The sequence below is a fragment of the Vollenhovia emeryi genome, unplaced genomic scaffold, assembly GCF_000949405.1.
Source record: "Vollenhovia emeryi isolate VEMERY1.0 unplaced genomic scaffold, V.emery_V1.0 DF939123.1, whole genome shotgun sequence".
Taxonomy (NCBI): domain Eukaryota; kingdom Metazoa; phylum Arthropoda; class Insecta; order Hymenoptera; family Formicidae; genus Vollenhovia; species Vollenhovia emeryi.
The window spans coordinates 1,842,817-1,867,625 of NW_011967243.1; the positions used below are offsets into that span (position 1 = coordinate 1,842,817).

Here is a 24,809-nt window from a genome sequence, read left to right on the forward strand (position 1 = left end):
CTCACTTTTCCACTAAACAGATTTCACACCATTCACGATAGAGCCAACAGATTATGCCTATTAATTTAGCAGAAACTTCGCTATCTCATATTAGGAGCCTATCTTATAATAGAGGACTTTCCTCTATTTTTCGAGAGCGACAAATTAGGGACAAATTCTTACCGTCGTTATTTCCTTTCCGTTTACGTACATGTAATGCAATGCGAACTATGTTATAATTACTTATTTCTTTTCCTAATATCGTTAGTTGTTACGATAAATCTATTATTTAATTCGTAATATCAATTGGCGATGTATCGCATTTAAACGTCGAATTGGTCGCTGAGCAATTAAATTGCTCATTGGGTTACAAAACGTTCTGTTAACGTTGACAATACATGTGTGGTACATATATCGAGTTTGCGAAATGGGTTAAGTGCACGGGCGACCCGTTTCATTCGCCTGATATAAAAACAATTAAATCACCCTCGTTTGCGCTCGCACGTAAAATTTTCCAGGGAAAATTGGTATTCCGAAACATCCGTCCACTTGGCGCTACGCGATGGACGGGGCGCGACTACCCTAAACGATAAAATCCGAGATTTTCAATGTTCAATCGGACCGCAAATGTGTCCGACTTAAAATTTCGTTAAGCCTCGACGGTCCGAATTAAAAAATTGTCACACCGACGTGGATCGAACCTTGATTCGCTCGTTTCGCCGATCGGACGTGAAGATTTCTTCTGTCTTTCATCTCGCATCGCCACTCGGATTACATTCACCGCACGTCGTGATACGCGCATTACGTACCTACGTACCTATCTACGAACGCACGTTGTACCTTTACCTGTCGCTCAACGCGTCAACGGAGTCCCTGGAAACGTAAAATAACCGAGCGGGCAGTTTACATCATGGAGAAAGAAATACGCGAGGCAGATGCGGAAGGAACGACGCGGAATGAAAAGTTGCAGGAGGTCGATACCGTGCGGGAATACGATGACTTTTTCGAAGTGGAACAATCTCTCGACTCGGCGGAAGAAAAATCTGACGAAGAAAGGGAATGGAAAGAGGGAAAAAAATCGCGTAGGTTATAGTCCCCGGGAGAAAATTTGACATAACGATGACTGATGAATATTTCACGATATACATTTGATCTTATCGACGCGTTTCTTAGATCCGTGCCGGATGATTTTCTTGACGTATTCGTTTATCACGTCGGTACTTTTCGACGAGGAAAACTACAGCTGAAACGACAAGGCTAAATACGAAACGCTTTGAGGCATTGTGCAGCGTATTCTTTTGAATTTGCGTGTAATAAAAAGGCTTTATTTTGTTAACTCGAATACAAATATTCTTTAATCGGAACTCGCTCTGTTAAAACACACAATGTGCTTCATTTGAAGGAACAACATCGATAACGTCGAATGTAGCAATATTGAAACTTTGTAACGAATGGGTTAAAATTATGTACCGAACGAAGATCGATGATGCGTATGAAATACGCGTGTCGGATGGAAGTACGCACTGTGTTAACAATGAAACGTAAACTTAGCCGACCGTAAATATGTTCAAATATGAATGACGCGATTTAAAGCGAGTTGGCAGAAATAATGAAAGAGATTATTGATTTTGGTTTATTTAAATGTGGATCATGCGAGTCTGATAAATGTCGACTGATGTATTTCCTGTTAAAACAAACTAGCTGAATATCTTTATTATTTTAATCAATTTGCCATTTGAAAGTTTATTAATCAGAAAGCTCTTAATGTTTCACCACAACAACTCGTCCATTTAATAAATAAAACCCTGATGTATTAACCTAAAAACTGGGATTACGTTCTTGTTCGTGATTTTTTTTTTATTTTTGAAAAATTACTCGTAAGCCACTTTATCCGTTTCATTATTCTGTCAGATATACAAGATTGGGAGAAAGAGGCGAAAAATAAAATCCGTATAGAAATGGATGATCCGTCAATGCGAAGACGGAGAACTATCTATGATCTCAACTCTTACGCCTCTTCTCGGCCGTCAGTGGGCGACATTTGGAAATTTAACACGACGCAGATAACCACAGAGCCATCGAAGAAAATTCGATATTCCGCCTCGATGGTGAATATTTCAACATGCCAGCGGTTTATTCTATTTTCAAAACTTCGAGCTATTGAATTGTTCTATCAAACGTAAGACTTTAAAGGAATTCAATCGGAATTACATCTGAATAAGAAATAGTCTGAATCAAACTAACCATTAGAGTTTTAAACGTGTCGAATACATCAGATCAAATATATCCAACATTTATTAAGTAATTTTTATATTTTCACAATATTCCCCCCCCCCCCAAAAAAGGAGACATCCGTTTAGAAGAGAAGAGAAGATCGTATATTAATATCAAATTTATACGTTAATCTTAGGGAATACCGGGAATTGCGAGACTCGATCTGTCGGCGCTGACGCAGAAGATCGTCGGCTGCATCATTGGCGAAGACGTCACCGCGGAATTTCCATGGGTGCATGTCAAGAAGGATATTATAGAGGATAATATAGATTTACACTCTGAGAGCAGCGACTTCCTGCCGGTAAAGGACGAGGTTCACGCGTTTCCCGACGAAAAGGTTTTCATCGGCTACGCGCCGTCCCTGTCTGAAGAGGGTCAATTCTACATTGTCCTCACCGAGGAGGGTAGAGACGCTATCGTCAAGCATATACAGGAGCAAAGGGAGGATCACGAGAATCGCGTAAGATACGCGATCTATAAATCTCCTGGACAATGGCACGACTTGGGAGGCGGTGCCGAGGTCGATGCTAACGTTATCAAGAACACAAGGCCGCTATTCGAGATTGAGGTTTGCAAAACATTAAAGAATCATAGTCCAATTCGTTAAAGAGTCATAGTTCTGGTGTTGGATATTAAAAGTTATACAGTTGCGGTTCGTTGTAACATTAAAAAATCATAGTCTGTTCTCTCAATCTACCGCGTTTCCAATTTATTTAAATTTATATAAAATATTAATCTGCAAAAACTAATATTCTAATAAATAATTGACGAATTCAATGCAATAATAGCTGATTTAATATCTTACGAACTTCTGAGAGGGAGAGAAAGAGAGACAGAATTAATTTCAAAGGTGTTGGAATTGAGCTGAAACACTAGTCTTTTTAAAGAAAATTAATAAATTGGACACGAAATATTGCACTGAATTCTTCGGTTGTTGATAAAAATTATATGGGTAAGACATGTCACATATCGCATTCGCTAGACCCTGACTCGAGTGTCCCTCGTAGCTTTCGTCGAACGACGTCGGGCGACTTTTCACTCCGCCATCCTCGAAACTTTTCGGTCGCGACTTGCATATCTATTCGATTGCGTACATATTCAACATCGAGCAACATAGTCCGTGAATTTTTGAAAATTTTTATTACATTTCGACAGTGCCGCGCAATTCCAACGCACGATATTGATAGTTTGCATTCGTTAATTCGAAGCCGCGGCATTAAAGCGATTACCGTAAATTTCTACTATAATCCCGCCTCTATAAATCCCTAGCCCCGGCGAATCGACAATAACATCACAGCGGCATTCACAAATCATGGTAAATTATTTATTAATCACTTTATCCTGATTCCGATCGGGCAAGAAGCAGTTTATAAATCTCGCAATACTCGCGATTGTCCAGTCGTATTTGTGGGGGACGTGCGAGCTATATTTTGCAGCCTACATTGTTGATGATGCGCCGGGTGATCGTATCTTTCGCATTTAATTACTATCAGGTTACATCTACCGCCGATTTGCTGAACGTTCCGGTAAATCTAACGGACAGGAAGGCGGCCGATCAGAGGGACGGATATGTCGAGCTGCTACCGGATAACCGGCAAATATTTGAGAATGTACGGCGTAAATTGGTAAGCAGGTATACGCAAGTGACGCCGATCGTTCGACACAACGAGGCGCAAACGGCGCCATCGATACCTGTCAATTCCTGGTACCAATATCTGTACGAATACGAGACAGTCGATTTGTCTACTTACACCGAGGAAAAGATAGAGTCCTTGAAGGATTTCTTGGAACGTTACACCGACGAGATGTGCGACCAGGTAAGGGTCACAAATTCATTGAATTTACACACAACTTTAAATAATATGTAACTAAAGTGTAACAAATATAATAAAAGCACAAGCGCAATTGGGATATATCTTTTATCATCATTCAATTACGAGATCAGTTGTTAAAATACTTAGCTCTTTCAAGCACGAGCTTAATAATAGATAGCAGTTACTTCTCCAATTTATCTACTATTTTATCTAGTGTTTTTTCTTAGGTTTTAATGAACTCTACGTGGGATATATATACAAATGATTATGCAAATCTGGTGCGCAATGAAAAGGACACGCAGGCACCGGTGCCCATAGGTTACAAGGAGCACCAGAGCTATTATGACGGGAAGATCATTGCGGACAAAGTTATCAACGATCTCAGCTGGCATCCATTCTGGACCGGGACGGCGGTAGCCACTTACACGCAACATGCGAAGAGCGAGCACCTAATAGGCCCCAAAACTTACGACGAGGTTTGACCAATTGCTCCGCGGAATACTTAGAAAGCTTATAGTCATTTGTTTGTAAGATTGATCTAAGAATTTCATGATTGATGAAATTTTCTTCAAGGGACAAGTTGTTCTTTTGTATTGGCGTCAACACGCGTGATACAATTATTATAACGTGACTTAATTTATTCAAGAGCGTATACTTTTGTAGGTATCTTTAGCCTGCGAGGGCAACAATCGGGTACTGATATGGTCCTTCACTGACTGTTTGTCACCTAAACTCATCCTCGAATGCCCGAGAGAAGTGACATCCGTTTCCGTCTGCCCTCTCGATAGCAGCATTATCGTAGGCGGCTGTACAAATGGCCAGGTGATTAAAATAAACCTTTCCCCGCGTCAGCAGATATTTCCTTGTTGTAGAATTAAGAAGGGAAAAGAACCTGAGAGGTATAGTTTCGGCAAAAAGCGCGTATGAATATTTTCCTCATTTCGCAAACGAACGGCAATCCAGCAATGCCGATTAACCCGTTACTGCCGGACCCCCCGGTCCACCCCACAGTGCATTCGCGTTCGCTTGACACGTCATACCCGCGAATGAATAACGCGACACGCGCGTATTCGTAAACAAATTCTTCCGACGGACGTTCAATCCGATGGAACACGATCGATATCAATCACGTATATCGAAAAACACATCGCGATGGTGCGTGGATCTACCCGGGCACCGCCCGACTTGTCACCGCGCGCAGAGTTTCGGACGTGAAAATTCGAAAAGTGCCGCGCGCCGGCAATCATGGCAAACGCGAACAACGAACGTAACGTGAATATCGTACGCAAGCCGGGATCACCTGTCTCCATTAATCCATCGCGATCCTCCATCGATCCTCCCGCCGCTCCTCTCGATGTTCCACAATGTTTTAGATATCAGATGACACCCGGGACACTCGTTCCGATCGGGCAATGGAATATAGTGAAAACGCGCGTATTAGAAAACGTCGCGAGACGCCGAGCATGAGTGTCGGGAAACGGCGCTATTCCCGGTTGCGAGAGTCAAGAGAGACAGTGAAAAAAATTTCTCAACTTTTCATATGTTTTTAAGCAGATTATTTATGCGCATTTCGAAACGTGTAAAGTCACTTTTAGACATGTCTAAATGCATAAAAGAAGAACTTGAACGTGTAGTCTTCGCGCGGATCAGAATAATTAATGCATCTGCGATCGTGCAGATTGGAAGAAAAATTTTCTAAATATGCAACATTATTGAATTGTTCATGCTGCCAATATTCGTCCCAACTGTAATCCGCAAAGATTCGTGTTAAAAATGTAAAACAATGAAACTAAAACTCGCACTAAAATCGTAACGTCCTATAAATATGAACTAAGCTACGCGCTGCAACTATAAAATGTTAATAAAAATGCTAAAATGTTGATGAAAATGATAAAAAGTGTAGACAAACGGTTTCGGTTACGTAACCTGTTTAATGTGGTGCTTCTCTGCGACGCACGAAAATACGGCGTTTTATTGGTGACGATATTAAAATTTATAATAAAAAATTAAATCGCAACGAAATCGAGATATTCTTCTTTAATAACTTGCGACGCGAAGAACGCGAAAATAAAAGGCAAAGTTCACCCAGTCCCAGGCTTACTTTTATTGTTAGAGAAAATAAAATTTAACTTCTCGTATTATAAAAAGGTGTTGATTTTTATTAAGTTCATTAACGAATATTGTTTCACGTTTCTATTTTTATCAACGCTGTACCGTTTAAACTGAAAACTGCGCGCATCTTGTTAACCGACGCCATTTGCGAGATGAAATTAGCAAGTTTTGGACGAGAAGAAGCGTCCGCGCGAAAATGTATGGGAAAACATCCCGTGACAATCTGCGGCCGTGGAATGCAAAAGTCTCGGGCTACGGTGAAACGAGACAGGGCGGGTGGACAGGCGGTGGACGATAAAATCCATCCATATCCTGCCCGTAGATCGCCATCTGGCACATTCCCGGCAAAATCGAGCAGGTGGAGACGGTGGTAGCGCAGACGGGTGCCCAAGTGAAGTACAGCATCGCGATGAGGAGCTTGATGACATGGATGCGCGAGACGACGGCGACGTCGTTGATCAGCCCGACGGCGATGTCCGCCCTCAAGTACAGCCAGAAGGCGGGCATCACCCAGATAGTCTGGGTGCCCTCGCATCACAAGGTCGACAAAAACGGCCGGATCTCGTCCTTGTCGGAAGACGCGCCCCTGGACGACCTAAGCTGTCAGTTCGTAACCGCCAGCGAGGACGGCACGATCGCCTTTTGGGATCTTAAGTAAGCATTGTCCTTGCCAGTTGACTCGAGCACTTTTAACAGACGCTGCTGGCTCTTCGGTGCAACGCTTTTTATTTTAGACAAGACTCAATTTGCTAATGAGAATACTGCCTTTTGTATTCGAGAGCAATGAAGTGAAGAGATGAAAAGAGAACTTTTTTTTCAATGCACAAACAATTGGGAAAATATTATGTAAAACGCATTTTATGTAAACGCTTGACCAATACGCTTGCAATGAATTTAGAGGAATTTACAGGAAAGATTTTGAATCTTTAAAGAAGAAAAGTTTCTCTATAAAAACTTGTATGTATTATCTTTCGTTACTGAGTAAAATATTTAATCCAACTTTATTTAGCTTCAACATCGCGGATTGGCGGTATATCAACTGTGAGAATTAAGAGAAGGATATTGATATTCCAGTCGCGTTACTCGAATAGTTCCATCGGTTAAGGATTAAACGTTAAGGAACTGAACGTGACCGTCGAGGAGTCGCATCGAATCAATGTCGATTCGTCGGGCGAATTTTCGTACGAAACTACGGCGCCGCTCGACTCCGCAAGCGTAAGAAATAGAATATTCAAGAGATATTCCCGAGTCGTAGTCGAGGAGAATCGTTTTCTTTATCTTTCACTTTCGCGACGCCCGGCATCGTCGTCCAGCGAAAACGCCACGACGTTTTTCTTAAAAATGCAAGAACAACTCGAACGGCCGGCGCATGACGCGGCCGCCTGGTCGATCTGAACCAGCAATTGGTAACCACGAGAAAGGTCCGGAGCCGTCGTATCTCTCGAGACTGGAAGTTAGCGACTTCGAATGTTCGACGGGCGCGAAACTTGTCGCAAGCGAAACGTTAAAGAGCGAGCTCCGTCTCCTGCCTTTCGAGTGCTCCTCCTCTCCGGACGCGGGACGACGAACCGCCCTTCCGCTTCCTCCCCATCTCTTGGCCTCATCCTTCTCGAGAAACTCTCCCGGTCTGCGGAACCGTAATGGTCCTGCGACTTGACTCTCCGACGCTCCTCGATTCTCCGAAGTTGGCGTTTATATGGTCCGAAAATGGATAGACCATCCCTCTATAATCGTTGATCGGTATTCAGTCCTCGCTCCCAACCCTTCCCGCGTCCCTTGCCGTCCAGAGTAGTCCTCTCCGGACCTGCTAACTCCCTAGCTCCTTGGCCTCGTCGATCTCTGTGCGCGCCCAGTGGGGCGCAAGGGGGAATAGCTCTTCATTTCGGCCGAGCCACAATGGCTGTGTAGACGCTCCAATACTAGTGAATTGTTTCCTCGCTTGATACGAAATTGGCACGATATTTACGAGATTAGATCCCTACTCTATATGCCTCGTTGGGAAAGAGGTGCGTGTTTCCGTCAAAATTGACCCGATAGAGATAAATGTCCGCGTAAAAGATCAGTAAAAATTTTCTAAAGGATTCATTTGGGGTTTATTTTTTTAGTAACCATAGACCACGTCAAAATTTCACTTTTCCCTGACACAAGATATTTAAGCCACTGAAGATTCGCATCGTGCAAAATAAGCGCCTATAATCGTCTACTTAGTTTACCCTCATCTCAATATCATTTTTATTAATGAGATAAGGTCAAGACATATTTTTTAATTTTTAACGCTGGTCCAAAAGGTCGCGGCTCGCGGAGAAGAACATTCGACAAGTTCGCAGACGGAAGAGGAAGATTCACCCAGATATTCCGAAATCCAAGGCGCAGCCCGCGTCGCCCTTCAAGATCCTCGATCGCGTCCTCAAGCCCGACTATATCCTCGTGATTCAATATCCGGACGAGAGCCGGCAGGTCGTGATAACGACTCTCAGCATGTACAATCCAAAGTTTCGCAAGGAACAAGTCGAGCCGTTCCCGGTGGTGAGGGACGACCTCACAATTAGAAAGTACTACAAACCTATAATCGAGAAGACGGGCTGCGCCATGGAGCCGAAGATGCTCATCGGCACCGCCGAAGGTAAAGCGACTTGCGTAACATTTTCCCGCGACTCAATTTCCGGCCGTTGACGTCTACGGGTTGAGACACGATGCGATTACACCCGAGTTGATTAATGTTAATGCAATTCAGGTGTGATTAAACACAATTAATTATACTTAAATCCCCGCCCCGAATAAGATTGATCTAATTTAATATCAACGGCGCAAAGTGGATTAAAGCGTAAACGACGGCAACAGGTGATTTTGGTTGCATAACGTGGACCGGCTACGAATTCGCCACCGACGCGAGCGTAAATCGCGAAACGGCGCGATGGATCTGGATGAAGAGGATGCACGATGGACCGGTCACGCACTCGGTCAGATCCAATTACTACCATCAGGTGGTGCTCACGGTGGGCGGTAAAATCTTCGCCGTGTGGAGGGATGATTTCGGCGAGCCGCTCGTTTGGAACAAGTCCAACGTCGGGTGGGTGGAATAAAAAAGCTCGCGCCTGGACGAGCTAGAGCAAACTGAACTTCCGCTTCCGCGTCAAAATAAACGCCGGGCGCTAAGTGATTCTCGCCGTGCGTAGAGATGGGAGATAAAAAGTGGTAGGAGACGGAAGAGACGGGGGGCTGTTCGCGCTAAAATAACCGCGCGGACGAGCCGGGATCGCGGGAATTGCGGCGCGGGCGAGAATTACTCCTCGAGGAGAAACGTCAATATCGCGGGAGTTAACGAAACATGGTCATGAATATACATAAACGCGGCAACACGCCGCGCGCTCGCGTTTCATTCGGAATAAAAATAACGAGCTGAGCCCGCGCGCGATAAATTGCCGCGGTGTACGGCGTGTAATTGCGACGATAGCGTTTCCGCATTGCCCGGCACAAGCACCCGGATGGCCGCTCGCTCGCTCGCGTTTCACGCGCCGCGCATAGTTTTCGACGGCGCGCGAGCCGAACTTTCGGTATGATCTGCATGACAATACGATCATAACTTACATTTACAGCACCCGCGTGCTGTTACTACTCCGTTAATGAAAGCTATTTCCAATGTATGGCCGTACGCGGTCCGGCCGCCGCAGCAGTCATTATCGAGCGTTGTCGGGCCGACACTCCCGCGATTCAGGCACTCGACAAACGGTCTATTCTGTCTCATTAACTCTGTATATTTTTATTCATTTCGAGGAGAGAGAGAGAGAGAGATGGAGCACGTAACTTCCCCGTTAAAAATTATCTGGAAAATCGGCACTCAAGTATTGCGCGATATTGTCAAAACCGCAATATATTATTTTTATTTGTAACAACGTCTAGTCAGCGCCGATCTACTCGTACCACTGTGTTCTTCTATCAAACGCAGATACTCGGCGTGCTCGTGGGGGATTATACGTCCGACCGTTCTGATTCTGGGACGAATGGACGGCACCGTAGAAATTTGGGACCTCATAGTGAAGAGCCACGAGCCGAGCTTCGTGCAGAGTCTGTCCGGGCGGATAATTACGGGCGTCTACACGCACGAGCTGCCGCTGGAGCCGCAGTGTATCGGATTTTGCGACTTCAACGGCTCCTTAAGGACGTTCACGGCGCCGCGTGTCTTACTGACGTACGACGTGGGCGACGTCGAGTGGATGAAAAAGTTCATCGACCGACAGGTTCAAAGGGTGAGATAAAAAGGGACGCGACAGCGATATATCGAGAGCGATATCGATTAAACGTCTGAACGGAGTAACTCGAAATTTATGTTCCGAAAGGCAAATGCGTCTTTATTAGACGGAAAGGAATTGCGTTATATATCGAATAAAAAAAAACAGTAGAGACAACAATCGTGTTATCAAATCTAATTGTTTCATTGCGACCAGATGTTTTAATTAGCCGAGTCTCCATTCACTGGCAATATAGAGGAAGGTCTTCTATTACGACATAAGTTCCTAATATAAGATAGCGGAGTTGTAACTAAATTAATAGGCATCATCTGTTGATTCCATCATGAATTTGTTGCCCTTAGAGTGAAATCTGTTTGTTAAATCGTGTAATTGTCGCGCAAAAAGATTCGTGATTGAATTTCGATGTTGAAAACCTGCTGCCTCATATTAGAAGTCGATCTCGTAATAGGGGACTTTCCTCTACACATATTTGACGTACAAGAACATCGTTTCGCACAGCATGCGAATCTCTACACGCGGTCGCTTCTTAAAACTCGATACTTGTACAAGACGGAACTATACCGGAGCTTAATGGGAGTTGCGTTCGTAAAAGTAAAAAAAGATCCTTCTCTCTTTGCTCTGTTATTTCTGTAGTAATTCGTCGTAAATTTTACTGCTAACGGTAATAAAAATTGCCTCGCCCCTTCCATCTCTATACGATTATCCATTTCCGCATACGATCAGATAAGCGAGTTTCAAGCCTGGCAGGAAACGTGGCGCGAAGCAAATCTCGAGGATATCGAAATGAAGAAGGAGCTCGGTAAGATGGAGGGTGAGAAAAAGCGTTTGGAGGCCGAGGAGAAGATTAAAGCCGACACGGTCGAAGCGGCGGCTCGCGCGGCCACACCTACGAGAGCCGCGGTACGGATCACTCTAATATTCCGCATCGATAAATAATTCAATGATTTTCATTCTATTCATAGCACGACTCGGTTCACACTGCGCGGATAACCGCAGCCGAACGAACCGAAGCGTTTACAGCCGCGTAAATAACGATGCCTGGTGAACCCCCGGCGCCGTCAGCCGAGTCGTCGGCGCAGGGCGCAGCCTGCGCGGAGGAGGAAACCGATCTCCCTTTTTCTGCTAACAATAAGTTAATTTCGTACTATTCACAGCGTCGGAAGCCCTGGCAGTTCCTCGAAGAAGCCAAGGAACGATGGATGTCAATGGAAGTAAAGCGCATGCAACGACTGATCCTGGAGAAAAAGGGGCTCAGAAAAGACGTCCTCGAGAGGCAACGCGCGCCGGTTCTCAGGTTGCGGCAGGAGGCGAGGACAAAGAAGCGTAAGATACGCGAGATCTTGAATCTGCAGGACAGGATCTTTGAGGAAACCGTCGTGTTCCTCTTCCCGGAGCAGCATCGGGAGCGCAGAGAAACTTTGTTGCCGCCTTTGCCAGTCTCTGCGGCCGACAGACGCTTAACGATCGACGAGTTCATTAAGAAGGAAACCGCTCCACGGAAAGAAGTACGTCAAGGGAATCAATTAATCTTACGGCAATCCTTTGCAAATAATTAGCGCGGTATCGCGCTTCATAGGCAATACAAAAAGCATGCGCTCGAATAAAAGTGTACGTCACGATGTAAAGCGATAAATGAATTTGGACGTTGAAAACCTACAATCTCGTAATAGAGGAGTTTCCTCTGTATGTATAACAGAAAAATTGATAATATATTTCTTCCGGACTTTTAGATCTCTCTTAGATCTGTGTGAAAATTGTGCGCATCAAAATGCTTGTCTCACTAATTATTCTTTCTGTTAAAAGGACGTCTTTGCCGATCCCGAGGAAGAAATTATATACAATTTTCTGGAAGTGCAAGCCGAGGCTCTGGCCAAATTAAAGAGCACGCCTTTCGAACGCACGTTCGACTGGCGCAAGGTACTTGCGCAGGGGAAGTCAAGGAGAAGATCGATGGACATCGAACTCAAGAAGTTAAACAGGCCGAAGAAGACGTGCAAAGTGGACGGTGCTGTAAACGATGCATCACGTCTTGTCGGGAACGTATAAAACACGTACAGAGATACGTCTCTATTTTACATTCCGACTTGGGTGTGTGCGTCTTCTTTTTTTTTCTATTTCCGAGACACCAGATTTATATAACTCAGATTTATGCGGGCAAATTTTGCTCGTTAGATTTGCCGAGAGAAAGGAGAATTTGCTACAAATTAATTTGATTGCTACGGATTACTGTAAATTAATTTGACTTGTTAAACAGCACGACGCGGCGCAGCGATTTCAATTTATTTTCGAGTTAGGCGATGCCAAAAGGGTCGAGTGCGCAATTTTTTCGCGAGTTTAGATTATATTTTAATTTTTAGATCATAACACGTTGTATCATAATTGTGTAACGTTATTCTCTACGAGTCTACAGTCGGCTTAATGTATTTCAGAGTTACAGCCATTTCTTTCTGTCTTTGACTAAAAAATTACGCCCATAATTTTGATTGCATTCCTGATAATGCACGTCCTAATGTAATAATGCCGTTGGCACACGAGGCTGCGTAGTGCCGCACAAGTTTACTCTTAGAGGTTCCTTTTAATCCTTTTAATCAGAACCGTACTACTCGCGGCCGTAATGGTCACCTTTGAAACAAGTAAAGCCCGGAGTCCGCAAATATAACCTGATTTTGTAAGTTTACCGAATGGTATAAAAGCACTATGAGAAAAGAACAAGGTATTCCGGCCAATTCTCTTATCGCTATATCCGAGGAAAGAGGAGAATGCGTACGTTTGTATATACGTCCGGATGTCGCGGGATCTAATGTGCACGTCATCACAGTAATTGAATATGTCGATAAACAGGAGAGATACATGACAGCGAAGGAAATGGAACGTCTGGATGAGATAGCAAGGGTAGAATATTTCGTCAACATTCACAGATCTCGTACTAGATTGTTACAGATGAAAATTTAACCTCGTATCGTCCATCTTGAAGGCGGCTTTATCAGAATTTGCGATTGTAAATGCGTCTAATTACAATAATTTCGCGTACATTTCATTGGCATTTTATAACGATCTAATATAACATTTACACTGCAACGAGCATGAAGTAATTACGGTAACGAGACGTCGCGTGGGTAAAAGGGGAAAATATGGCAGTTAAGGGAGACTGACGATCTTCGCTTCGGCGATAAAAGTGACGCAAAGGAATGTCTGGGAAGGGGGAGAAGACGAAGGGATGGAAGGTAGGTCGGTAGATAGGTCGGCAGCACTCGACGATTTTTCATAATTAAAGCGGATTAAAACTCGGCAGCGGGACCGTAAATGAATTTGAAATTTCAAACTAGGTGCGCTCTCCCTCCGCTTATCCGTCGCGCCCCGCTTTCCTTTTGTCATTCTTTCCCGTCGTAAACGGATCTGCGAGGGACCGTGGCCACCGGCGCAACTTGCATAACGGGTTTACCATGCTTTTATTTCCCCGGCGTAACACACTTCTCCGATTTAATTTACTGCGATGTCCACTGCTTTGGCACGAATGATACTTTTAACGTTCAAATCCGTGATACCCGCGATACCCTCGAAAATTATCTGGGACTTATCCGAATTAAAGAGTTGGTCATTATAAAAGCACAGAGTATACTCCCAAGAATAATATTCTTTGAGTCGTAAGTAAATGCTTTCTCAGAGACATATCTTTTTAATGCAACAAAACATTTGGTGTAATCAAGCTTTTTCAGTCTACATTAACCGGTCACTGTTTTTAATACAGAAAATTTATCGCGAAAAATCCTGCCTCAGCGGTCGAATTGGTGAGACGCCTAGATCGAGAGTAGGGAGGTCCAGGTTCGAATCCTGGCTGAGGTAATATTTTTTCGCAATAAATTTTCTGTATTATAAACACTGGCCGGTTAATGTCGACTAAAAAAAGCTTGATTATTGTTGTCTATTACTAGCAACTTAAAGAGACTTCTATGTTTGAATTTACACGTACGACTGAAAACATTTGGAGCTTGCATTTTTATCTAAAATATGTTTTCGTTATTACTTGCAACTTCTTCCCGTCTTAATCTTAAGTTTTCAATTTCCTGGCGATGAAAATCTTTCGAGTCTTGAGCCAAAGAATAAATCAGGCTCCCTTTTATGCCGCGTTATTTATGGGATGACCCAATATAATTACGGACGAAATAAACTCCCATAGCGATGTAAAAGCTTATATCGCTATTGTTCAAATAAACGTTGGCACAGACGAAACAGATGTGCGCGCGTACAGATTGTAAAAATATTCTCGGATAAAAAAAGCCGTGCGATACGTTTTTTCAATATTTTCTCTCTCGCGTCTATGCAGCTTTCTATATTTCTATCGATACGTAAGATAGCCGGGTGGAATAGCCTGCGTGTATGTGAAACATTTGCAGCGACAGGTATCTGAGGGACGAAAGCGATTTTCGGCGGCGGTTGAAAACAATTTTGTACGGCGAGGGCGGGTTGTAATTATTCGAGATAGCGTTGCTTTGTTCCGATCCGCGCGTCAGACATCGCGCGCGAGATGCTGAGTTTAGTTTCGCAGACCCTCGCGCCGTTGGAAGGTGAGCTGCACGCACTTGCCTAATGGCGATAATGACCGTATAAAAATTACGCCGCGGGTGAAAAACAGGGAGCGAACAAAAGGACTCTGACCCGACAAGGAATAAAAGGATTTTGCCTCGCTTACACCCACGTAACTTCATGAATATCTATTCACATGTAAATTAATAATGACTTATTAAACAAATGTGCACTTTTCTGAAGCTACTCGCTTATCAGATGGCACGCTGCAGCATAAAAGAAAGATTTGTAATAATTAATTTTTAATGAATTAATTTAAAATTGTTATCACGCTTTTCAAGTATACGCGGAGAGAATTTTCTCTTAAAACTTGCCCTGAAAATCGTGCAATCGTGGGACACCATGGCATTTCGAAGAACTGTATAAACATTCTGCCACACATTTTACTATTGAAAAATGTATAGTAAGTATAATTACTAGTAAAATGTATGGTAAAATTTCAAAAAAACTCTCATAAAATTCTTCGAAATGCCGCGCTGTGTCAAGATCGCACGATTTTCAAGATGAAATTCTCTCCGTGTACAAGTTTGCCACACAATTTGTATACGCTGCATGTGAATATTTGAAACTTAACATGAATATTTTTCCTAAGTTTTCTATCAAATTTGGGAATAAGAGTAACGATTCAGATTTCCAGTTACCTCTTTTGCGTACGTAAACGTCCACAACACTCAGCCCTATAATATTGTACGTGCGAGTGTTCCCTCGATTGTTTTCACTAGACCGAAGGAGAGGAAAGCCAGCAGGACGGAAAGAACGGGCGCGAATCAAGAGAATGGGTTAATAAATAGCAACGGATTATTACCGAAATGTAGGAGCCGGAAAACGGCTGCCGGGGGCGCGCAGCAAGTTTCCGAAACTATCCGCACGACCTTCTGCAACTGACTGTCGCCTTATTGCCTAAGTTCGGAACATCCCAGAGGGTGGGTCACGTTCGTTCTTGCGTACAAGTGTTTCTCTATTTTTCTCGCGACACGGCCTCTACTCTTGCCTCTCTCCCCCCCTCCCACCCTCTCTCTCTCTTTCGTCCCTGCTTGCGCGCTTCCTTTTTGGAATTCGCTTTGTCCTGAACGATCAAAGTTTTCCTCCGGGCCGGTCATGAACAGTATGCGCCGTGCGGGACGATCGTTTTCGCAACTTTTCTCCCGCCGAGCATTCGGCCGGTTTATCCAACTGAAAATCATCGGCGATGCGGAACATTCGGCATTAGTTCGAGTCTCACGTCCGTATAATCCATTGCACGTTTAAACAACCGGATACATACGTATATACGATGCTCGACGGCATCGTAGGAGAAAATCGAAGAAGAATTGGCAAGGGAAGATAGCCGTGTGTGCGCGCGGCGGTAAAAATGGTCCCGTTACAACGATCAGCGCGACGTATGCAACTGAACGCGATGATGAATTGGCCGATGCATCACTCTTGGATCGAATTACGTAAGAAAATACGTTTGCTCCGTTTCTTCCGAGTGTCATGCCGCTTGCCCACTTACGCGCGTTGCGTACTATCTGTTATTTGCGATAGCGCGCCCGCGGAAGTATTTCCTTGGAATTCCGAGGTAGAATCTCGATAATGTGTCGAACGTATCAGGTAATTATAACGCGGTCTCTAGAATCTTAATCATTCGGTGAAAATTCTTCGCTACCCTCGGAGAGGATTGACTTTAAGCGCGTTAAAAAATTCATTGTGGAAATATTTTAATATCTTAATTTTATATCATACAAAATGTAACGTTCTTGTCTGGACGTAAAAAATCCGATTCCACGTAATGATTTCGAAAATTCCGTTGCTAAATGTAACGCGACGGTCTCGAAAAAAGACCGTCTTATTATTTCAATTAAAATAAAAGAAATCGAGAGAATTAGAGATTTCATCTTAATCTGCTTTTACACGTGCATCGCAACGTAATTAATTTCGTCAGAGAGCAACGTTTTGTATTTTTATGAAACGCGGAAAAAGTTTTCCCAACGTCGCAACTACTTTCAGAATTAATCAACCGTTACGCCATTTTCGCAAATGTGAATACGAAAGTCAGCTCTGTTCCGTGTTTAAAAACGCGGGCAGTGGATATAGAGGGGGAAAAAAAAAAGAGTGCTTTCTTCCATCCGTGTCGTAATATCGACGCTGACAGCGTGGCACTTTTAATTCTCTGCCAATTAATCTCTCTCGAATCCATGAATTAGCCCCGGCTCGGAACCACAGCTGTCCGTGGATGGTGGATGCGTGCAAGAGGAGGCTTTTCGGCGATACCGTCGCGTCGCGTCGCGTCGGTCCGCGCGAGTGATAACGAGGCTCGTAAAATTGCTACGGTGAACGATGGGCACGTCGATTATTGACGCATCTGGGATTTGCCTGATACCAAAATCCGGTGTAAAAACCGTCCACCGTTTTGTTCACTTCGTTCAGCATTTACTCCGACGGATCAATTTTTGACGACGCTCTCGGCGAATCGGTAACGCGAAACGTAGCTCATCGCAAAGAAAAAACTATCGATCGCATCGATTTTTTCCCTCCCGATATTTTACGGTTTCTGCTGCAACGATTGGAACTTTCTGCGAAAATATTGCGGCGGCGTCCTTGCAAAAAGGTCTCGATACGACGTACTTTTCGTTGACCTTTTAGCAAACGCCTGTGTTGTAATCCGTTCATTCAATTTTATTTATAAATGAATAATATAATATAATTTAAAAAGATAATTGCATTTCAATTTCAATAGAATTGCCGTCATTATATACACGGGGGAAAAATGCTGTTGAATTAAACAAGAATGAAATTGCTTGAATCAAACGTTGACGTCACGAGCTTCCGCAAATATAAATAATTCACTCCATTGTGTTTGCTATGGATTGTAATTGTAATTAAGCATTGAACTGAATATCCAAATTATTAAGAAAACTATCTGATGTTTTTTATTCGTTAATATCTATGTCGTTTCAACGATTTTATTTCAATTACACTGATCTTGTTGATGCAACATCATTTTTCTCCGTGTACTATCTTTTTATTCTTGTCACGCGCTATATAAGTTTTGTTATTCCACTTAATTAACAATAATTCAATTTTTTTCTGTCAATTTATAGCCTATTTTTATAACCAATCAACTTAGAAAGGGTACAATTAATTATTAAATACACGATTCTTTAAACTATGCCACTTATTAAATTTAAGACAGAGCAGAAAAATGTGCATTATTCGCCCTTTGGCGCGTTGTTACGTTGTTACAGAAATGCTATTTTACATTAATGTCTTCGACTGAAACTGTCAAACTTTTTTTAGGAGGTCGGATTGCGACCTGAGCGTTTCTGCACGGCGTCGACATAGAAGCTTCGGTATTAACCTCGGCGTCTCGTCGTCACCTCGCCCGAATCATTAACATTTCACACGTATCGTAGCAGCAATTAACTCCCCAAACGAGCTCTATAATTAATGAAGGGGGATGAAGGAATTGCACTGGCTCACTCCTCCGCGCAATCGACCACGGAAAAGATTAAGGGCTCGGTCACACCCTTCTAGCTGCGGATTTCCATGATTCTCTTAAATGCAATCTGTCTGCACATTTGTCGCTTGGTAACGCGAGGCGGATTGTGTGTCGCCGGGATAAATTATCAACTCGTTCAATGCCGTGTTCGATAACTGCATGTGAGTTACTGCGTGTAACCAATTATGACGAGGAAATTACACGCAACGCCGATAGAATATGAGTGAGTATAACGATATATTTTAAAAAGGAAATTGCATATTCGCTTTAACATTGTTATATACGTGGGTCATTTCAAAAGTTACTGGAATGAATCACAGATGGCCATCACACACCGATGGCATACGTTAAATAAAAACTTTCACCGTCTTATGAACATTGCATATTCTAACTCATTCTATCAAACAAATTCGTTTCTTATAGAATAAACAGATCTGCGTGATTTAACCATAGACATAGTAAAAATAGACCGCGCGTTCCCTACCTCACCCGCGTGAAAACGTGTACAAACTTTAGAACGAGATAGCTGGTGTGGGGCCGTACCTCATTTTCGTCTAGTGAAGTAGTGGAGGTAACAGAAGAGTAGGGGAATAATAGAGGTTAAAGGATAAGCACAGTAGCCATCATAGACATAATATATCTAGACCGAGCATTGAGCAGTGGGTTAGAGGTTCACGTAGAAAAGGACAAACTGTGTTTTGCGCTATTTAGCTATAAATTGCGCTATAAATAACACAAAACCGAGCTTTTCCTTTTCTACGTGCACCTCCACCCCCACTGCTCAAATAAAGGCAAACGCTCGGTCTAGATATATTATGTCTATGGTAGCCATATTGAATTTTTGTCCCACTCCAGGCATTGATAGACAGAGAGAGAGAATAGGGTCCCAAGTGTATTGTCTCTTTTTAAAAGTGTGTACACTTCTGCAGCCACAATGCGCAGTCTATATATACTATGTCTATGAATTTTAGCTATAATAGAACTTCCTACAATGGAAGAAACTCCCCCCGTTGCCTTAAGATATTTTTTATGCTTTCTACATTATTTGACAGATCGAGAGTTTCGTAATGAGATAATGACCTTTCGAAGGCACAAGTGAGTTAAGCGCATAAGGGGAGGATACGTGGAAAAATAGAAAATAATTGTAAAAAGATGCGAGCTTTGTGCATACACGTCTAGATATATTAGACATGCGATATTCGAATAAAATGTGCTATTTGCCGGAAGGTTAAAAGCCGCGGGTGTACACATGTAATAAACGCGAGCGTGTTACATGTTGAGCCTACGTTGGAACGTGACACAGGGCCGGCTTGTACCAGCAACCTAATTAATTCCAAGCGCGAAAAAGATTATTTAGGAGGGTGACATTGAACGTGCCTCGCGCTTAAATAAGATGAATCTCAGATTTACGAGAGTGGCGAGCGCGATATTTCAACGATAGCGGGCTACCTCATTTTCTCATTGTCTCTATTAACTACCGGCATAGCCCGGAAATTTATAACTCGGAGGGGGGAAAGAGCCTGCCGGCGGCGAGGGGAAGGCGGCCGCGCCCGCTCGCTCTGCGACATCTTTTTTCTTAATTCATTTGCTGGGGATTATTCATCAGCCATTACGGCGCTAACGAAACGCGAAACGGCGCAAAACCGTGAGGAGCGAGGCAAAGTGTGCCGTCACGATTGCCTTTCTACATTTCGAATGGGAATTTTACGGCGAGCGGCGCGCGACTTTGACGAGGAGGGAAAGGAAGAGGGGGAGAGAGAGAGAGAAAAGGAGGAGGGCCTTTCGAATTGTTAATGTGCGAGAAGCTGCCTCGACTTCTTTCCATTAACTTTAGTAACTATGTAGCTGAAGATGTACAGCCCCGAGAAAGCCGTCTCCCTCCCTGCCACTCTTTTCATCCCCTCGACTTCGTGCGTCTCCCTACCATTCTTACTCTCGTCCTCGTTATCCTTAATCTCGTTTGCACGGTAACTCGTGCCAAGGACGTTAGATAGGACGATACGGTATCACGAAAGACCATCTGCGCCGCTGCACCCGATCGACGTTGCATTGCTAATGCAATAAGGCTCAAAGTTCGGGAGAAGAGTTCTACTCTGGTTGTATAATGGTGAAAAAAAGTGTTATACGCCACGTTCCTGCAATTCATTTTGCCGCGTGTACGTGACTCCCCTGCATCAGAATTGATTCTCGCAAACAATGAACCACGGTGCCGACAATTGAAAGTGAAAAATCCTGGTATCTCAGGGGGATATCCATGAGGATGTGTAAACGTCATTTTAATAGATCGTGCATAAACACGTGTAAAAATGCACATTGAAAAAGTACAGTTAAGGTGCGATTGCTCGTGAAAGAAGTAAGTCACAAATACTCTTTCTCAGAAGCCCGAGTAATCTTGTACCGCGTCGTTGAGCACATCTAGGGAATACAAGAGATAGAGGAAAGTCCTCCATTATGACGTAGGTTTCTAATATGAGATAGCAGGTTTTCAACACCCTGATCCAATCATAAATCTTTTTTCGCAACGATTACACAATCCAACAATGAATGCTCCACTAAACAGATTTCGCTCCAAGGACAATAAATTCATGATGGAATCAACTAATTATGTATGTTAATTCAACAGAAACCCAACGAGTCACTCCGGATGTATCGTCGAAAGGAGCAATTTGAGAATTAATAAATAAACATTTGTAAACTAAATCAATGTCGCAGTTTTCACACGATTGAAATTTAACTTGCTCATTCGTATTGTCTACATACTTGCGCTTCCCAAAGCTTAATTGCTCGAAAGCTTGTTCGACGTCGTTTACGAAATGTCCGAGCGACACCAGTAACATTTGTACTTCGGTAACGGCAGTCTCGCGGAATCCAACCGGAAGGATAGTACATCTCGCGAGGACACGTGATAGCTTTGGTACCCACAGCTGTGGCAACAGAACAATAGTCCGACACGAGAAGGACGAGCGGCGCAGCGCGCGTCGCGTCCGGCATCGTTGAATTTCAAATCGCATCGCCTTCGCCGTAGGTACATCGTGCCGACACACGTATAGAGAGACTCGAAGAGAGGGAAAAAGTGGCTTACGGCGAGAGAGCGTGTGGGACAGGGGGGAAATTTACGTGCAACGAGAAGGAGAGATACGAACCGGCGGAGAGAGCCGAGACGGGAATGAATCTTAACTCAGGTCCGTAATACTTTTTTCAGTCTCTCAATGGGAAGTTGTAACTAGCTACATTTATATCGACGCGCTTTGCAAAAATATGAAATTGCACCCTCCTCTCTGCACGGAATTAAAACAAAGGCTTTCCTCAAGCTTTCTCAGGGCTGCCTCGCAATTTCGCGTGTCCGTAGCAAACGGAACGTACGCTTTTCTCTACTTTATCTCGCTTGATATATAAATTTCAAATATTGACATATCGACAGTGTGCAGCTCTAGTTGTAGTAGTTGTTTTCACGTGGATCCGTCTCTGTGCAGAGCGAAGGAAGCTAGGAAGATGAAGAGTTTAAAAGGGGAGCGATAAGGTAGAAGGGTTTAGTGAACGGGGGAGGCGCGGGAAAAAAAGAACTAAATTTCCATCGGCTGCGCCGACGTTGTGCTTGGGGAACAATGAAGCGGAATTATAACGTGCGGTCTTGTCGTCGCCTCTTGGTCCGCCATTGTCTCGCGGTGTGAATTTACAAGTGAATTTCTTCCGCGGCGTCGCGCACGCACAGGCTCGAGTATTTATTAGCCGCGTATCGAAAGGGAGCGCACAGAAGCAAGAGTAGATAAAAAGGAACGAGATACATTCTGACAAAGGTATTCTTACAAGAGTTTTCCATTAGAGTTGTAAGTCGATCTTTCTAACGGAAATTTTACTGGGAAAAAAACCTGAGGAGAGATCTTGATATAAGAACCAGGTAATTCGTTACCACGAATATCTTAAGGGTTGTAAGAATATTTTTAATGTTAATGGCCATTTTTATCCGTAATCGTGTTAAAGAGATATCGTTTCTTTATATCTCACATTATCTTAAAGTTTCAATCCTCAAAACGCATTTCTAAAATACTTATTTCCAAAATATTGAATGTTTTCTCAATGAAAAATTTAAGTTTTAATTAATATTCTTTTAAATAATTAACATTTTTATCACTGACAGCTAGCAAGATTTACACCGAGTCACCTCGTATTAAATTCAGCTTTTAAATAAATTTCTATTTCCTTCATTCTCTCTTGTAATTTATTTGTGAGTAAACTCAGTTGTCTCTCCTTATCTTCTGCAATTCTAAACAACGTTAAATGATCCCCACTCTTATTTCGTAATAAGCAGCAATGTTATTTTAAACGTGGCAATATAATATGCATTTAAGTCATAATACTCGCGACAACAAGTAAAATAATGCAGTCTCACGGTATATGGATGCTGGATATTGCGTCGAGGACCGTCGACGTGAAACGTTTAACCGTCGTCCCTCTCACGTGTCCCTTAGGGACAAGCAAACAGAAGGAACTGAAATTCTCCCCCGGCAGCACTTTTCCGTCCTTTTTGCGAGAAGCGTCGAAGAAGCGTGAGCGAGTCGGTTTCCTGTTTTCTTACGGGTTTCACCATAACGGAGCGCGCGCCGGGAGTAAGAGGGTGTATCCCGAGCCGTCGCGTTCGTTTTTCCCCTGTTTTTCGCGGGTTCGCCCTTTAAACCGCGCGTATATAAATCGTCGTGATAAATTTTCTGTTAATCTGCGAGCGTTAAAGTGCGGACCGATTTTTGCCGGTTAAAGTATCCCGGGAAGATTTCACCGTAGCGAATAGAATTTCGCGTGACACCTACCGAATAATGCGGAAAGAGAGAGAGAGAGAGTGAGAGGGGGGGGGGGGCACATTTTTAATTGAAATGCAATCGACTCCCCGGAGAAAAACAAGTTTTGAAAATAAACAAAGCTACAATTCGATGAGCTATACACGGCTTCTGACAGAGTCTTTCCTAATAGTTTCAGCTTACCCTAGTCGAAATTTTGGCCCTATGTTGAACCTTTAATTCTACTATATAGTAGGACCTAAAAAGTAAAAGAGGTCGAACTGCAAGTACAAAATGTACTCCTACTTTAAAACTGAGTGTCGGAAATTTCTACTTTTGCCAATTTAGCATTAAAGTAGGTCCTTTTAAGTAGGAGCTAAAGTAAATTTTTAGAATTAAAGATTCAAGGGAGAAGTAAAAAGTATAACACCATCAAATTATTGCTGGTCTACATAGGTGTGTAGATCAGCCAAGTAGGTGCAAATTATCCTTAAAAGTGTCAAAATAGTACCAAAATTTCGACTCGGATAGTATTACGTTGCGGTGGACTGCCGCGCGATTTACTGGTTGGCACCCGAACCTCGATCTCGATACCATGGGCGACGTCCATTTCGCGAAACGTAAATGCGAAACCGCCGAGCGGAACAATTCGGGCGATCCGTCGGCGGATCCTTACGTCCCATTGCATTGCTATTTGCTGAATTAGGCGGAATATTAAACGGGGCACTCGCAGCAGCTGCTCCGACGTCGCCCGACGACGACTTACGGCTTCGCCGTGAAATCCGAGGGGGTCCCCAGCCTCGGTGACCCTCTCCCCCCCCCCCGACTTCGATTCCGGTTATACAGCAGCCCGGAGCGACGTGAGTGTTGGTACGTGAGTGTGTGCTGCAATTTATCGGTTACCTAACGGGATGGCTATCGGTTATCGCTAATCGACGATCGCTCGGCCTTATTCGATTACACGCTAATCACTGGCTCGACCCGATCGATTACGGCTAGTCTGCCGCTTCCGAACGTCCTATGGCTATCGGTGGCCCCGGCGCCGCGTGCGAAGATAAAGGGTGGAGAAATAAATATGTCCACCGGCCCCAAAAAACACACCCTGGCCGTGTGGCCTCTCTCTTTAACCCCTTTAACCTTTTTACTGGACCGAGAAGAGCGACGGAATCGCGCGAGGAGCAATTCTTCACCGTGCCTTAATCAAGTAAGTCATTTTTTGTGATCCTGTGAACCGATCGTGACAGAGAGGCGGACGTGAAAAAGTGTGACACGAGCTTTCCGAGCGATTCCATACGATGACACATTGCGCAAAGCTCGTATTATTCATCTCTAATAAAGTGAGATCGTTGAAAATATTTATTTATTAACATCGACGCGCATAAGCGCGAAACGCCTGTTTGAACAGTCAGGACGGAAAAGGTACACGCGAGGTACACGAGACGGTGCTCGTTGCGTCATAAACTCGCTGAAGATATTACAGAAAAGGAATTGCTCCGCGATGTAAATGCAATGTTTCTGTAATCGCCGCGAACTGGCAGGACGGCTG

At 43.6% G+C, this 24,809-nt stretch overlaps 1 protein-coding gene across 1 annotated transcript; it reads left to right on the plus strand.

The window, feature by feature from the left end:
- Window positions 1-889: 889 nt before the first annotated feature.
- Window positions 890-12,518, plus strand: LOC105569790 (WD repeat-containing protein 63-like). The gene is made up of 13 exons (XM_012026520.1): window positions 890-1,061; window positions 1,891-2,087; window positions 2,390-2,821; window positions 3,747-4,070; window positions 4,295-4,543; window positions 4,731-4,838; window positions 6,502-6,833; window positions 8,468-8,802; window positions 9,021-9,249; window positions 10,126-10,432; window positions 11,153-11,329; window positions 11,584-11,934; window positions 12,233-12,518. Exons 1-13 carry the CDS (start codon window positions 890-892, stop codon window positions 12,473-12,475), a joined length of 3,456 nt encoding a protein of 1,151 aa, XP_011881910.1. The 3' UTR covers window positions 12,476-12,518.
- The last annotated feature ends 12,291 nt before the right edge of the window (window positions 12,519-24,809 follow it).

Bases quoted from the DNA above. Each gene is read 5' to 3' on its own strand.
- LOC105569790 (XM_012026520.1), top strand. From the start codon at position 890: ATGGAGAAAGAAATACGCGAGGCAGATGCGGAAGGAACGACGCGGAAT. The intron at 1,062-1,890 runs GTAGGTTATAGT...TTATTCTGTCAG, and splicing joins GAAAGAGGGAAAAAAATCGC to ATATACAAGATTGGGAGAAA. The intron at 6,834-8,467 runs GTAAGCATTGTC...CTGGTCCAAAAG, and splicing joins ATCGCCTTTTGGGATCTTAA to GTCGCGGCTCGCGGAGAAGA.